Source organism: Neodiprion pinetum, chromosome 5 (genome assembly GCF_021155775.2).
Source record: "Neodiprion pinetum isolate iyNeoPine1 chromosome 5, iyNeoPine1.2, whole genome shotgun sequence".
NCBI lineage: Eukaryota > Metazoa > Arthropoda > Insecta > Hymenoptera > Diprionidae > Neodiprion > Neodiprion pinetum.
In genome coordinates, this window is record NC_060236.1 from 7,317,532 (window position 1) to 7,334,241 (window position 16,710).

Sequence of the window (16,710 nt, forward strand, 5' to 3'; positions counted from 1 at the left end):
GAATTCTACGGTAGATATGTAACAGTGGTACAGAACTACCTTCGGGGTTAAATATGAGACCGGTATTTAACGCCTTGGGATAAGTAACATGCCTGTATACCAAACGATTTTCACCGTTCTTTTTTTTTTTCTTTTCTTTTTTCATTTTTTTTTTCATCTTTCCTCTTTATTGGCCCTATGATCGATGCTCACTCCGCATACGTCTATTCACACGTGAAGAGCACCCTAACGATCGTCACAATAGGAAATAACGAGCTGGCAATGAATCACGGCGGAGAAATCGCTGGTAAGAAATTAAAATTGAAAGTGAAAATAGTTTTTGAAAAAAAAAAAAAAAAAATTACACAAACATTCGTCCATTATTTGTTCGAACGAGCTGATTTTATCTAAAACGTTGTGTCGTTTTTTTTTTTTTTGTTTTTTTTTTTAACTCATTTCCTCCATTCACCGTCCGTTTGATTCATTGGTGTAATCTTTTCGATAGGAGAAGTGTAAATTTTCAGCCGTAATGCAGCGATATTCACCCCGCTTTTGACTCATAAAGGAGCGACCGATTATAGTAATCCGACTATGCAAATATGATCGTAATGTATATTTTTCACGGGAATGGGAATGTCGGTGTTATTGCGAAAATTAAGGGAAAACAATTGAATATATACACAAAATGAAGGTGTGAGGTAATTATTTGTAATCGTTGAATCATTTGTCAATTAACGAATCGAAATATCTCTGCATTATTGCGTTGGAAAAATTTGATTTCGTCATATTTTTATACACGCTCCAATCAAACATAATCGACGTGTATAAAAAAAAAAAAATTCAATCACCCGTTTGACTGATTTTTTTTCACCTCACAATAACGATGGTAAAAAAAAATTTTCAATCTCTTTCAATACTTTCGGCTTCATTACAAACAATCGATTAACAGTAACGGTATAAAATTGATAAAAATACACCCCGTAGCTTGTCGGTGAATGGTGAAAAGTATAAACGACGAAATAAAGAAAATTACAAGTGGTGTAGTAAAGTTTTGGCAAGCCGACAGATGGGGTGAAGGGGTGGTGGTGGTGGGTTTAGGTTTAGGTATCAGGCTTAGGGCGTCACGCGTTAATACGCGGTGTAAGGTGGAATAAATTATCCGATTCGTCAGATTTCCCCGAATATTAAACAACCTCGTCCTCTCATCCCCACACATTACACATTACAGACACGCGTATACGTTGTATCTGGTCCTCTGTACGCTACTCGCACAAACACAAATCGTCGGGCTTGCGTATAGTGAATGAATGACGTCACGGATCGAGGGGGAGTCACGGTGGGAGAAGATACGGCCGAGAGGATGGTGGAGAAAATCTCTTCTCGCAGTCGAGCGCGAAGCGCCATATGCGGCGGTCCATTTATCAAACACGGGACAAAGGCTAATAATTGTGTTGGACACGTGCGATTATATCGGGCACGCATCCCAACGGCGGTGAAAAAGTAAAAACGGCACGCGGCAAAAGCTTTCCGAAACGATATCGGTAGGAAGAACAGTTTTTCCCATGGTGTCGTAATTTGTTTATTTATTTATTTTTTTATTTTATTGACAATCACAGCTGAGACGAAATTTTCTGTGACAAATAACGTGTTTGAGAATAATTAATTTCAAGGTATAAACCGGCGCTAGGATAAAGTTTCGATATAATTCGCCACGTCCTGTTTGTGAATGTAATTATTTGTTTATTTTTCAATTTTTTTTTTTCTTCTTCTTTTATTCTTATTTTACAAACAATCGTTTAACGGGAGTAATCGCAAACATGAAAATCTGTGAACTCGACTCGGTGGCGTGTTTTAGACACCTTTTTTTTTAAGGTAAGACTTGGATAATTACCCTCGAGTTGTTTTTTTTTTCTTTCTCTATTCTTCCAACGGAAACAAAAAGTGGAAATAAGTGGATAAGGTGTTAAATGGCGACGAAAGGATACAAATAATCGCCCTGAAGAGGGAAATAGAGAGAGAGAGAGAGAGACAGCGGAAGGGCGAGTTGCAGCGCAATTTTAATCCGAGAGGTAAGTGCAAATTCCCAACTTTGATATTTGGTTAAAGTTTGATTTCATTGGTTTAACTTTCGCCACCAAAAAACTCTGAATTTGGCGCTTTCGTAACTTTTCAAATTCGGAATTTCAACCCCGCCCCGTGTGTGTAGCTTTATCGTTACAACGCCGGAAATAATTACGGTCATAATTCTGACTTTGTAAACGGTTATTGCGGATATAGTATCGAGATTGTATCCGGGAGGCTGCGATTATTCATCCGAATTTATAGCAGCAGCTGATATAGATAGATATCGAGGACAGACAATAGCTGCTATCTACAGGCACGTAATATACCATATTTGCTTATTCTACACCCTAGTGTATAAAACGGTTCAACGAAATCTTGGCGGTAATTTGGATTTCCGATATTCCAAACTATCGATAATTCAATTTTATACATTTTTCAAATTTTGAATAGTTGCACACTGAGAGAAATTTCATTTGTTACGGTAACTAGAAAAATTGAGTAAAACAGGTATCGTTAAAAACAAACTGTTTGAATATTGTTGGAATTAGGAAAAACGAAATACGCGTAACCATTTTCCGACTAATTTTCATTTTCTACCTAGAACTGTATTTTGCGATTGAGGTAAAAAATGAAAATAGTCAAGGACTGAGCGGTAACCGGAAGTAAAAATTTCTCTCAATGCAGCCATGAAACTTGAAAGAAACCAACGATTTTTCAACGCAAGATTACGGTGTTGAAATTTTTGTCAAAATTGTTCAAATTTGGAACGATAACTCATGTTACCAGATTATATTTTCCAATTCGTGCACGAACTTGATCATCGTATAAAACGATGCGCTGAAAACCTTTAATAAATTTGAGCTTGAAAATGGTATTTTGAAAAAGTAAAACCGGAGTCGTTAAGCTCTCGAATCGAAGCCAAAAAAGTAAATAAATCCCAGGACACATCCATCCTTTTCCGGGCATATAATCCGTGAAAAAATATTTTTATATTAATTCGATCTTATCAGTCGTACAAACGCGTACAACGATAGGAAATGAAAGAAACGATCGGCGACTAAAAAAAAGCGCGTTTCATAAAAGCCCGCAACGTCGAAAAATGGAGAAAATAAAAATCGGCCGCTTTGACTTCCGTTTACGCAGCGGCATAACGGGGGCGATTTTTCACCCCCTAAGCACAACGCGGTGTAATTCGGTTACTATTTTAACGCGGACACATGTCGTACCAACACTCCGTTACTTTTCGCTTTATAACTCTGTCATTCCATGTATACATATATATATAAGATTTACATATCTCTCTGTGTAATACGGATATTTTCACACTCGCCGCGATGCGTCAGAGCTGTCAAAACCGGACTCGGAGGCTGCAAGCCGCGGCAAAATCTCGGCTCTGAAACGTATCGGTAATTCAGACGTGGACAAATGGAAAGGACCGGAGTAAGAGGGGGAATCCGTCCTGCGGCGTGGCAGGTGCGACTTACGAGCGTAATTAATAAGCTTTTGCGAATCGGCTAATTGGCCGACGGCTAGTCGGACGCGCAATTATCAATGCGGAGGACGACTCGACTCGCCAGCATCTTCTACGCCGGAATTTATGCGATCCCTGGAAATGTCTGCAGAACTGTCGGGATTCGAAAGGTTGAGTTGAGAAGGGTTCGCCAGCCTTCTGAACCTGTAATCGTCTCTTCAAACAGTATTTTCGGACCCTTTAAACACCCCTCGTATTGTCCCTGCAACACCGATCCGAATTGCGCGAGTACTGGAACGAAAATATGAAAAAATTTAGTAGATACTAGGACCAGATACCCTGGAAATAACCCAAACAAAAATATCACAATTTAAATTTAATTTAATATAATGTTTTGTCAATTTATTGGACATTTTATACTCGATGGGTGATTTAAAAAAAAATGTATTATTATTGATGGCTGGTCAACTCACCGCTTAACTTGTTGCAACTTTGAAACGACGAGTTTCGAGTCGTTTTAGGATTTGTAAAATATGCAGTGTTACATTTTGCTTTGGTGACACGGTTTATGGAATTTAAGACAATCCTGAGGTTTGCGAATGGCTAGTTTTTCATAAAAATGGAGCGTCACGTTAATATTGCGAAATTTGATCTCGTAAAGTTTGTAGAAAGATTAGAAAACAGAAGAGTTGCGATGTCGAATTTTAAAAAACGTGACCATGAATTTTATAACGTTTTAGAATGTAGAAAGTTGAATTATGAAACAGTCAAAATGTGGAAACGTGCAGTCTCGATAATCAAAACATGCAAAATTTTTCTACCTATATTTTGGCTTTCCATGTTTTTCAAATTCTATACTGAGAGAAATTTTTAGTTCCGGTTACCGCTCAGTCCTTGACTATTTTCATTTTTTGCCACGATCGAAAAATATAGTTCTAGGTAGAAAATGAAAATTAGTTTCCTAGCCGTTACCGGAAAGTCTAGCATCCGTTACTATTCTTTCTTATTACGATCACTGTTGCTATATTTTCTTGCAACTGTTGCAAAAATTTAACGCTCGTGCAACGATAAATTGACTTTAAAGGCTTGTTTAACTAAAAAAGTCGAGTAAACCTCGCAAACTGATTTTGCCTTGTAATTACCAAAAAAGGATCGACGATAGCGCAAAATGGTTACGCGTACTTCGTTTTTCCTAATTCCAACAATATTCAAACAGTTTTTTTAACGGTACCCGTTTTACCGAATTTTTCTAGTCACTGTAAAAAATGAAATTTTTCTCATTGTATAAAACAGTTTTCCGCACCTTTGAAACTTTGATATTGTAATCCTCCTGTCTTCCGTTCGTTTTATATACATATTCACCCCCACCCTCAGGACTTTTATTTCCTTTTGGTTCTTTGATCAACCGGCAAAATGAAGTCAAACTCCGATATCGCTACGTCTACAAATCGCGCTTCTCGTTCCCGTCATTCACGAATCGATGAAAATCAAATTCCGCACTACGAATCCGCGGTAATGAGTTTTCCCGAGCGGTAAAAATCTGCAATTACTGCACATATCCGCGCACGTATACCTATGCGATTAAATTAGCGACCGTTATCTATATATTATTAATTACCGTTGCATTTTGCCCAACAATAATATATCAAAAGAGGATATTTTTGAATTAACAAACAAACGATGCCGACATGATGATAAAAAGTTATTTAGGTGTGTTGGTAAGATACACTCTTTTCAATAAAACGACCGAAATCGAACCGATTTTTAACAATCTCTTCCGCTGATAAATTGAACACAAATTTTGTCATCGATTCCAGTGTCGTGGATTTTTATATTTTTCATATCACGATCGTCTGGCTTAAATAACGATAATAATAATTCGACAAACATTGAGCGTACATTTACCTAGCAATAAGATCAGTAAAAAAGCATCGATTCTAAGCAAACCATCTTCCTCAAGCTGTTTTAAAAAAATATCCCTTCCTTTGGGAGTAAATCGTCTACCCGATCGGCTTAGTCGAACTCCGATCCGCGGGATATAATAATACCCACCAGTCGAACGTCTCCTACGGTGTGTAATTAACTGAATTATGACAATGTCTCCGGCGAGGTGCTTGATTAGATTAGAGTATGCAATAATTGAAACGCCGGAATTATAGATATACGTACAGGGTGCGATAATCGCGGGTTCACGGGCTTATCGCACACTTCGAGTTATACGCTGCGCGAATCCAGACACTATACGCGACGCATCCTCCCTCCATTTTTCGTTTAATCTTCGCCTCGCAGCCGAGACCGGTGGAACTGAATTTTGCCTCTGAAATTTCCTCAAAATTTCTCTGCCCTGCCCCCCCTCCCTTTCGAAGCGCCGAAATAAATCTCTGCAAGTAATCAGTGATCAGCTGTAAGCAAAAAGAAGCCAATTACTATAAATTATTGTCGTTAAGGTCCTGAATTTTTCAAGTTATCGTCCTACAACGAGGTCACGTAATTTCGCGTCAAAGTTTTTCCGCACAGAAAATTACGAGGATGTAACGTTTGTTATCATAGATAATAAGCGACGCAGTCGGACTTGAGACGATTGCCTGTAATGGTTTTGTTCCTGTCCCTTAGATCGGCGGATTTGATCAGAGGCGAACAAAACATCGCAATTTGATGCCAGCCACTCGATCAGGCCTGCGAAGCCAAGCAGCTCTCATGAAAGCTCGAGTCTGCGCGGCATTAAGTTGGTTTAAATACTTCATATCAAGATCGATTAGGTATATATATATATATACACATACGTACCGGTCCTCGAGGATGAAATTCCTCTCGAGCCTTCAATTGAAACGGTCATTAGCCGCGGGCTTGACGATGCCAAATCAAAACACTGATCGTCCGCACATCCGCGTATTCTAAATTACGATATTATTCGAGTATAGTTAATTAATCATTGGAGAGCTGAAAAAGTGGTTGAATTTAAAAAAAAAGAAAAAAAAAACTGTTAAATCTCGACGACGAATTATCGAAATTCGTTGGGGTTGTTCGTTCTATTAAAAAGTGTGTAGATCGAGCTTAAATTGATTGATTTTTTTTTTTTTTTGATCACAATCAATGAAAAGGAAGCTTTTTTATCGATAATAACATCAACCAATCAGATCTTTGAAATTTGCAGATACGAATATTCTTGGCTAATTTACATTATTTGTCACGATTCTATTTTTTTTTTTTCCCTTCAACCGTCATAATTTTTCGATATATAGTTACAAAAATGTCACAACAGTTTAGGACGAAAAGTCGAATTTGAAATTCTTCAAACGATCGCCATTTTTTTGGAAAAAAGAAAATAATAATAATAATAATAATGATAAATAATGAATAGAATCAGTGAAAATTGTAAATCCTCGAGAGGAAAAAATAAAAATGTAAAAATTTTGCGACTTCGTTTCACCCTCGACGGACCGTTTGAACGATACGAGACAGTTGATTTCTCGGTTCCAGTCGGAAAGACAGGCGCGTGTCTCATCGCCGAGGAGCGCAAAACGATCGAAACTTTGTTTTCAGTCTCGTTGCCGGCTCATGCCAGGGGGTTATTTTAAGCGATTGTTAAGTGCCCTCCTCACAGAGTTCAAGATACATTTACATTCGCCCATGCCAACAAACAAGAGGCGTGATTTCTCTGATCTGATCCTCGAAACGTGGCAATTCTGCGGCCTCCGAAATATAACACCTCAGAATTCTATATCAAGTTTTCCTTATTTTGGTACGCAAATAGTAGCAATGGGAGATAAATCGGTTTCGTTTAATCGTTCTTACAATCGATCGATTAATCCAACATTTCAATTCCTACACCGATTGACCAGCAGAATTATTGTGAGGAAACTTCGATGAATCGATTGATCGGAAAAACGATTAATCTTACACAATTTTCTCAAATACTTTCCAATAAAATGTTTCCTGTACTGAGCTCGAGTGCATGAAACCTGTTCGCAATATAACGTAATAACAAAAGTTGCGTGTATATATATATATATATATATAATAAGAAGACCTCTGTGTATAGAAATTTTCAAACTTACGGAACATCTTTCGTGATGAATCGTCGGCTCTCGTGTCCGGAGTACATTGAAAAGTTGGCAACGAGCTTCTAGCGTGGACCTGCAGCCTGCCGGTGATTGTGGTTGTATTATATATATATATACGTGGTTACAAATCCCAAAGCAGAAGAATCCTCCAACAAATCTTCTCTAATCACCGCAAAAAGGCGCTCAGCGATCTGTGGAAAAATAAAAACAACCCACAAATGAGAAATGAAAGCCGCGGAGAAACAATTATTGGATAGGTATACACGGTGTTCTGGACAAACGATGGATCCGTGACTCACGAATCATGGGTTGCAACTCGAGGAAGAGAGAGAGAGGGAGAAAGGTGGACAGTCCAGGAAATATCCTGATGCAGCAATAACAGTTGCTCATATTTTACCTCGTTTCGACGAAACCTTTTGAAACTGGAAAAAAACTATATGGAATGGTTATAAAACTGCTACTCTGAAAATGCGGTGTTAATTGTATGAATGAAAAAAAATTTACCATTGATTGTACAAATTATTTAAAGTGTATAATTATATAGGTGTGATGTGAAGTCAGGGGAAAATAGTTTTGTGAATTTAACGTGTTAAATGCATATTTTTCAATCGGTTGTAATGCAATCACATTAATACACTCGGATATCATCCGAATTAGCCGTTGAGTTTAGATTTTTATTAAGTATAACAAATTTATTATTATATTCTTGCTTGAATGAATCTATGGGGTTAAAATTGTGGAAAATGCATGTAAATTTACAATCATACAAGGGTTTTCTTTTCTACAAATAGTTACGAAACGTAACACCGTAAAACAACGATGGAGGATGGTCGTAAAATATTTGAGACCTAAAACAAGTTCTGAATAAATAAAGGAGTGCGATATACGCGTGTATATATATGGGGTATTCCATGCGAACCCGACCAACGTCTGACCCTCATCATTTCTGATTTTGTTTAAAAAAATTTCTGCAATTGTCCCAACTCTGGAATAGTACCCTGAAGTTTTTCAGATTCTTTAATCAACTGCGTAATTACTTATAAATATTCAAAGCGATTTTGAAAAGGAACCATTCGTAATTCTCGAAAAAAAATCAGAAACTGTATTTTATATTCGAAACATTTCAAGACCAAGACATGACGAACCCATTTTTTTTCTATTTTTTTGGTCAGCTAAAACATTGTTTGAACGGATTAAAAATTCCCGAAATATTTTCAAAACTTGTATTTTCCACTCACAACACTTCCAGACTGATTTCCTTACGGAGCGATTTTTCTCCATTGTTTTGGGACATTCAACTTTTTTTTTATCAACTCCGTAATGAAACCAGTCTAGATATGGTCTGAGTGAAAAATGGAAGTTTTGAGAATTTTTAGCGAATTTTCAGACCGTTTAAACAATGTTTTAGTTGATCAAAAAAATTAAAAGCGCTAAAAAAAAGACAAAAATCGATCCGTCAACGGTCCGGTCTCAAAATGTTTCGAAAAGAAAATACAGTTTTTAAGAATTTTACGAAACTATCCTTTTCAAAATCACACTCAATGTTTATAAATTATTGAGCTGTTGAATAAAAAAATCTGAAAAAATTTAGGGTACTGCTTCAGAGTTGGGACAATTACAGAATCATACATAGTATCAAAGTTCGAAACCAAAGTTTGTATGTTCGGACGTACGGATGTTCAGAAAGTGACGTCACCCAAAATTTTTTTTCCACTCTTGACGCCATAGATCTATAGTAATCGTCGACGACGAAAATCAGCTAGGCGAATTTCTCAGTCTGGAAACAACCGCGCAGTTGAGCGGACGGATGAGAATCGCGCTCCGCAGATTTCGAGTACCGGGTTCTCTTCCTCCTGGATCCTGTCGATTTCCGGTGCAACTCGAGTTCCAGGACAAGCAGACAGTGTTCATTCTTTATACCGTGAAGCAAATACCAGAATTTTTTTGGGAGTCGTGGTGCCCCAGTCTCCCCTACAACTATGTCATCTGGTAAAACACTGACAACTAGTAAGCTAAGTAAAGTACAACCAGAAATGATCAGGAACCCAACGTTGGTTGGGTTCGCATGGAACTCCCCATATACGTACAGCGTAACCAAGTCTTCCGTGGATCAGACGAAAGAGAATTTTGTAAATACAATCAGAGGATTTATCGCGATTTTACACGTGTTTGTATAAATTTAAAATTCGGGATATATCAGCGCAAGGTTTTTGCGGTAGGTAGAGAAGTTGAAAAGCTTAGCCCGACGATCCCCGTATGATCCGTAAACACGCGGCATCGAGCCGAGTAAATTCCTTGGGGATAAAACAAGGGGATAATCAGATCGGTTTTTATTCTTGCGGGAAAAACGGCGCTGTGTCGCGAGGGCCGGAATTAGGGAGTTTTCCCCTTCATCCCCTTCACCCCCACCCACCTCGCGCAGGATCATCTCCTCGAGGATTCTTCCCTTCGAAGTATAACACTCGGACTTCCGCTCCGCATTCGAAATTAGCCTGCAATAATCCCCGGCTCTGCCTCCTTGCCGGAATACCTAATTCCGATCTTCTTACCTCGATGAGTTCAACCCTTGTTTAGCCTAATTAACACCCCGTCTGCACTCGTCGAGTATTGACTTCGCTCTATCAATCCTCCGCCTTTGAAGTCTAGCCGCTGTTTGTCGCACCGAAATCATTTGTCGGATGTCTCGTCGAAGGTCTAACAAATAATGCAAATTACAACAAGACGCGATCCCCTCCGTTCTTCGATTTCTGTGATGGGGTTTAAATTTGCAACAATACTGCCACGTTTAGGATAAATTTTTCAAAGTTTGTTAAAGCTTACAATTGAGCGAAACACACTCATGTTTCGAAAATTCAACTTCTGAATCGGAGTCAATATAAAATTGCAAAATGGTGATTTTTCTTTTCCCAAATCAACACTGTACAAAATTTTTTTATTCAACTTTTAATTCCTACAATGTATTGCAAGTTTTATTCGGATACGGAAAAATGAATTCGCGATACGTAGACTGTTTATTCAATTTACAAATACAACAAATTTACTACGCAACGCGGCGAATTGAAATTTTTTTTATCGGAAATACAAGGCGAATGCATGGTAATTTACGTAGCTACACCCAATTTGTAAATTTGCAACCCTATTTCGTAATTTGACAACTCTTTTGTACAATAAACGTGTACAAGTAAATTGACAATCATTTTTAACGGTAAATGTTTCGTTACCGTAAATACAACTTTAATCGCATAAATACTCCTCTGTTCATCCATTTTTCATAAACCAGGAATCTTTTTATTAATCCACAATATAATTTTCCAACTACGCATAAGTTTCACAACTTTGCGTAGCAAAAACTAGAAAAAGCACGGACGACGCAAACAAGAAAACGAATTTAGCATTGCGAACGAGTTTCTTTCGGTCGAAATAATTACTGGACAGGCAAACGGCGATTCTTAGCGTGCGGGGAAAAAGGGGAAAAGGAAGAAGCACGAAGATGAGCGGATTCCGGGAGTGAAAAGCTCGTATATATGTATATATTGTCATGTACATTGTACGTAGAAAGAGAGGCGGAAACCGATTAAGAACAAAGCGAAAAATCCGTGCAAAAGAACGAACGAACCCTTCGAGTCATCGAAACTGTATATTCTGTGCGAATCCGCGTTTCTTTTGGACCTTTTGCAACCGTACGTGCGGCCTGAGCGATGCGCGAAATCGCGATCAGCGAGCCAAGTCATGCGCCTTTATCTCCGCGATTTTCCCCTGTCGCTGCATCTGCACTCAAGTCAGTTTGGCAGGTCGGTATTTTCGCGAGGACATTCTGCGGCTGCGAGCTTTCTAATTCCGTGCTGAAAACGTCTCATCTCTTCGCCAACTACGTGCAGTAAATTTCTTGGACGTTCAATCGTACGTTTTATCAGCTGTCGAGATTTTCCAACTCCTTCTTTTGCTCGTTCTAAACAACGAGAATTTATTCATAAAGTGATAATTTTCATCACCTCTGGTGTTGTAAGAAAAGTATTTGTACACTTTTTCTAACTTCAACCAATCTTTACGTTTTCGAAGCTCTAGAATCCGGAGTACAGGTATTTACAAAAATTTCCGTCTGTCCGACAAACTTTCGCGATGATCTTGCAAACGGTTGTTATGAAAAGATCTAAAAGTTACAAGATTTTACAACGATACGATGAGCATGAAAAATTGCCATGTCCCGTTCAATTGGAAACTTCCGGTTCTACCGGAAATAAATTGTTTTCCAACGTTTTACCGAAAAACATATACTTTTTCCTCCTCTTTACATTTTCTAAATAAAACGATCATGTTTTTCCCAGTTGAGACATTTTTTTTTTTTTAATGTACAAATTTTTTGACTCTCTTTCAAAACTTTCTCATCCGGCAGATTTTTCAATTTGCCGTTTTCGATATCATCGCTCAAGTTAGTCGGACAGACTAATAAACTCTTCCCTTTTCACGACGATGAAAATTGATGCGAAAAAACAGTTTTTTTTTTTTTTAATCTCTTTTTCTCATTCATCTTACGGTCTAAACATTTCGTACGAATCGTCGTACTTTTCACACGAGTACTAAGAATTTTCACACCGTATCTATCGATACTTCCGCATGCAGACGACGAATGGCGTAGAAACTTTAAAATTCCGTCACGTCGCGGGATCGTTCCTTCGTTCACGTCAATCACGGTGATCCCCCGTATATCCCTGGGCCCAATCACCCTGGATCAGAAATATTTTATCACATCCTCGGCACGCACCTGAACCGCGACTCGGGACGATGCTGATGAAGATTTCGAGAACGTGTGAAATCCCATTTTGGGTACTTTTGACGGGGTTGATTCGAGAAGAAAGCCGGCGAGTGTATGTACAATGCATCTTTGCGTCTTATACGTTCCTTGGAAACTGCTGGAAATGAGCCTGAAGTGATGATCGACGTCTCCGAAAATAATTCGCTATACGCGAAGAATTCTCACCTCGGGATTTTTAGTTTTCCACGGGGGTTCGAGAGACACGGATGAAAATTTTACTTTAAAATTATCTGTACACAACAGTCGTTTTCAAAGAGAGATTAACTCTTGCCAAATGTGTGAAAATTCGAGTCGAGCTGGAATTGGATAGGAAAAAAATTACTCCAAATTATAGTCCGGTAATTTTATTTAATTTGTCTCGAAAATGCCTAACTTTTTGCATAACCAATTTAGCCACGATTTGGATTATCAGTATCGATAATTCACAGTAACACAATTATCATATAATAAGACGAAAATCGTTTTACCAATCCGTGAATAATAATATCTAATAATTGCAACTCGTTGTGTAATAAATGAAAATAATATTTTCGACAATCGCAGAATTTTGCTGGATAAATTTATAACAGAATAACTGTTTATTTGCAACAGATTCGGGCGCGTAATTCTGCGTATGGGACCAGGATGAAGAAGGTGTCCTGAAGGTGTTCCATCATCCCAGTCCGCGACAAACGCGGTTTCAGCCAGATTCGAAGATGAAATGCGACGCCATAATTTGCCTCTGTTTTATACTGCCTTTGATGACCGATCTCTGCTGGGGAGGCGTCATCCATGCAAAAGGTTCGTTGATCTCAAGATAAAATTGATTGTATATTTTATGTATCAATTTTCACCTTTAATTTCCAACGGCAATTATATTATTTCGTCAAGATTTGTGAAGAAATTCAAACGATTGAGATTAGCCGAAATTTGAGTAGAAATCGGTAAATGTATTCATGAAATTGGAAATCCGAATTGTTGTTACCATCATAAAGAAGTAAACCGCGATCTTAAATTTTTATTTTTCAAGATCGGAATCGTAATCAGCGATTCTAAAAACCTACACCTACTTTCCAATTTTCTCTGTGCTCACCACTGAATTTTTGCTTTAAGCCAAATTCGCGATACATAAGGACACGTGGTACTTCTACCATTACCGACCGAGCAAATTATTATGTTTATTAAATAAACAAACGAACGGTAAGTGTACAAATTTCGACGATGCATCGCAAGTAACTCAAATCCTTTAAAATTGTAAAAGAAAAAAAAGATGTGTGCTTTTTTGACACGTGTGACTATTCCCAAATTTCCCGCAATTCAGGGGCTAAAAATTGAACAGTACCCGAGATACTTTGCACAATTTCATAATGGAAAAACGAGGAGTAAAACAATCCATCGTGATACTGTTTTCATCGACCATCGAATTTCGAAGCCGTTATTTTGTTTCTTCAATATAGGAAAAAAAAAGGTTGAGTTTGCTCGGTCGGTAAGGGTAGGAGTACTGCGCGACCTTAAGCGCGGTAACTTCGAACCCGAGAAAATTGAGATTGATCATCCCATGGATGGCAATGGCCGCGTTTGCAGTTAATCAGAACCACGTCCGAGTTTGAAGCTTAACAAGTAACACGGTGCTTACGGTATCTCGGATACCGTCAACGCGTTCGAAACTCAGAGACAATAGCGACGTCGGTCTGTTCCTCCCCACGGTATCTGTAATTCCTCTTTGAACTCCGGCGTACGGAGAAATTAACACGCGTCTTCAATCGGCGTGTAAAGCCCGCCCCGTTCGTTCTCCATATTCCTCCCGTAGAATGTGGTGTATGGTGTATGGTGCATGGTGCAGCATACGACTGGCTCATTCATTACACCGAGTGACTCCGAGCACTACACCTCGCGGCTAGGAACCTCGAGGAGAACCTTTCCCTTACAACTACACCGGATTTAACCGTCGCCGTGAGAGTGCCGATGTCGCATGAATATTCAGCGCGGCTCGGGGGTTGAATTCTGTTTTCGAATAGCCAGGTATTACAGCGTGCGTATCGTCAGAACGCTGGCTCAAGTCGTCGTCGAGTTGCTTCGCTATTTTTTTTTTTTACGGATACTTAAATTCGACGTCGTTGTACGTATATATGTATATAAGTCAGGAATTAACCGTTTCATCGATTTATTTATACCGCGCATCTGATTTCAGAATATTGGAATTACAGGTATTTAGGGCTACAAAAGCTTTCGTTGAACTTGCAATTAGAATTTTCGAGTCACTTGAAGAAACTTTGTGTGCTGTGAATTTTTTGAGATTTTTTTGGAATTTTTTTTCACGATCGACGAAATTCTCAAACATACAATCGTAAATTTTAGTTTTTTTGAAAAATTGGTGATACTGTGATCGCTAAATCGGGTTCCGTCGTGTGGTTGGCCATGAGTTTGAAGTTCGCGAAGTGTTATCTTAGGAAAAATCATTATCTCGCAACTCTGTCAGGATCGTCCGAAATTCAGTGAACCTGTGATAAAGCAAATATCTAGACGTTGTATCTCGCATTCCAAGAACTTAACATCTTCAAAGGCGTTGTGAAGTTTCAAAATAGTTATATCTTTTTAATTTCTTTTCTTCCGCGGTAAAGTTACCAACATTATCTTCGTGTTCCGTCGATGTCTTAAATCTGACTTTGACAAGCCTGAGATACGAATCTCAGCGGTTTTATTCGAGATTCTTTTCCCTCAAGACCAAAGATCTTTATCGTAAAGCGTATCCTCGAGTTGTTAATCACGATGATTATAATTTCCTTTAATTCAGTCTGATTAGAGAAGTAGATTTCTGGCTTTGGTCTTTAATTTCCTGCAATGCAATCGCACAACGAACCGAGGCACGGAGTATCTTTTCCCGAAACGTCTCAATCTCAGGTTGGAAATCTCGCGTCACGATTTGATGGACACTGTTCACTTTCAGTCCAGAGTTGCCAAGTACGATAAAAAGCGTCACGCGTCAACCGACATGATAAAACGACATCTGTAGCATCGCCGTCGAGGAATTCATCTTGAGGATGACCCGCACCCTTCCAAAATCCGTCCTATTTTTCATATCCAGGCACGTCTCGCCCTGAGCCTCGAGGTCGCGTCTCGTGCATGCCGTATTTCGAAAACGGCAAAAGTCCGTTTCTTAAACAATGCAAAACTGTTTGTATACGACCTCGCAAAAGCATGTTATTATTAATACACTGAGAAAAATTTTTAGTTCCGGTTACCGCTCAGTCCTTAATTTTGCCTACACATCTTTAAGACCTTAAGGATGAAAATAAAGCAATACAAAAGAATAAGTTTTTGGTCGATTTTGACTAGAACCTTCCCTTAACTAAAAAAGTAGAGTAAACCGAAGAAACTGATTTTGCGTTGCGATTAGCAAAAAAGGATCGACGATAGCGCAAAATGGTTAGGCGTACCTCGTTTTTCCTAATTCCAACAATGATCAAACGGTTTTTTTAACGGTACCTGTTTTACCGAATTTTTCTAGTTACTGTAACGAATGAAATTTTTCTCAGTGTATTTAACTCCTGGGAGTCGAAAGTGGTCTTTTCTCCACTGCGCACATGCGCAGTCGCAAACAAATCTGAGATTACGCGATTCTAACCTCAATTTCGTACTTTGTAAATAAACGGGTAACATACTCTTGTTTTTATGTAACGAAGATTTTAAAACCGTGAAGAAAAACTTCTCGTATCTTCCCGTCTCGGTATCGGAGGGATTTAGGTTTATCCAACTCGTATAAAGTTTATCCAACTGTATAAAGTTTCATCGACCTTTAGCGTTGCGAGTTCAAAGACCGTTTTTGACGCCGTTAACTCGTGTCGAATCAACGCGTGAATTACACGCTTCAAACGACGAGCAACTTTAATTACGAATCAGATATTGCTGATCGATTTTTGTTTCAAAATTACCAAATTAATCACAGTCACCATCCGAAGTAAAATTTTCTTGCAACAAACTGCCGAACTATAAATATCTTAGACAATTTTTATAAACTTTTCTAACTTGCAATAAAAATTTACGATTCTTTGCCTACTGCAGGATTTTGAAAAAAAATCTCCAGAAATCTTTGCGTCTTTATCAAATAAATAAAATTCTTCGCATTCGACTTGCATTCGATTGATTTTTACAAATAAGATACAATTTTTGCGAAATCGTCTCGAAGTATAAACACACAGCTAAAATAATACAAAATTTTTGGCATAAGCGAATATAATTCTGTTACGGAAAAAATTAAAAATTACAATCATTGCGTCTATAGTATGAGCTTGATTCAACTTCTTGATTGATTAATTAATGAATTATTGTAACTATTCAGT

General features: G+C 38.3%; 1 protein-coding gene across 1 annotated transcript in view; it reads left to right on the plus strand.

The window, feature by feature from the left end:
• Positions 1 to 1,391: 1,391 nt before the first annotated feature.
• The window catches only part of LOC124219040 (uncharacterized), a 29,224-nt gene continuing 13,905 nt past the window's right edge, over positions 1,392 to 16,710 (plus strand). The window contains exons 1-3 of the mRNA XM_046626143.2: positions 1,392 to 1,479; positions 1,835 to 2,048; positions 12,983 to 13,171. Coding sequence (XP_046482099.1) covers positions 13,087 to 13,171 — 85 coding nt within the window. The 5' untranslated portion in view covers positions 1,392 to 1,479; positions 1,835 to 2,048; positions 12,983 to 13,086. The remainder of the gene's footprint in view (positions 1,480 to 1,834; positions 2,049 to 12,982; positions 13,172 to 16,710) is intronic.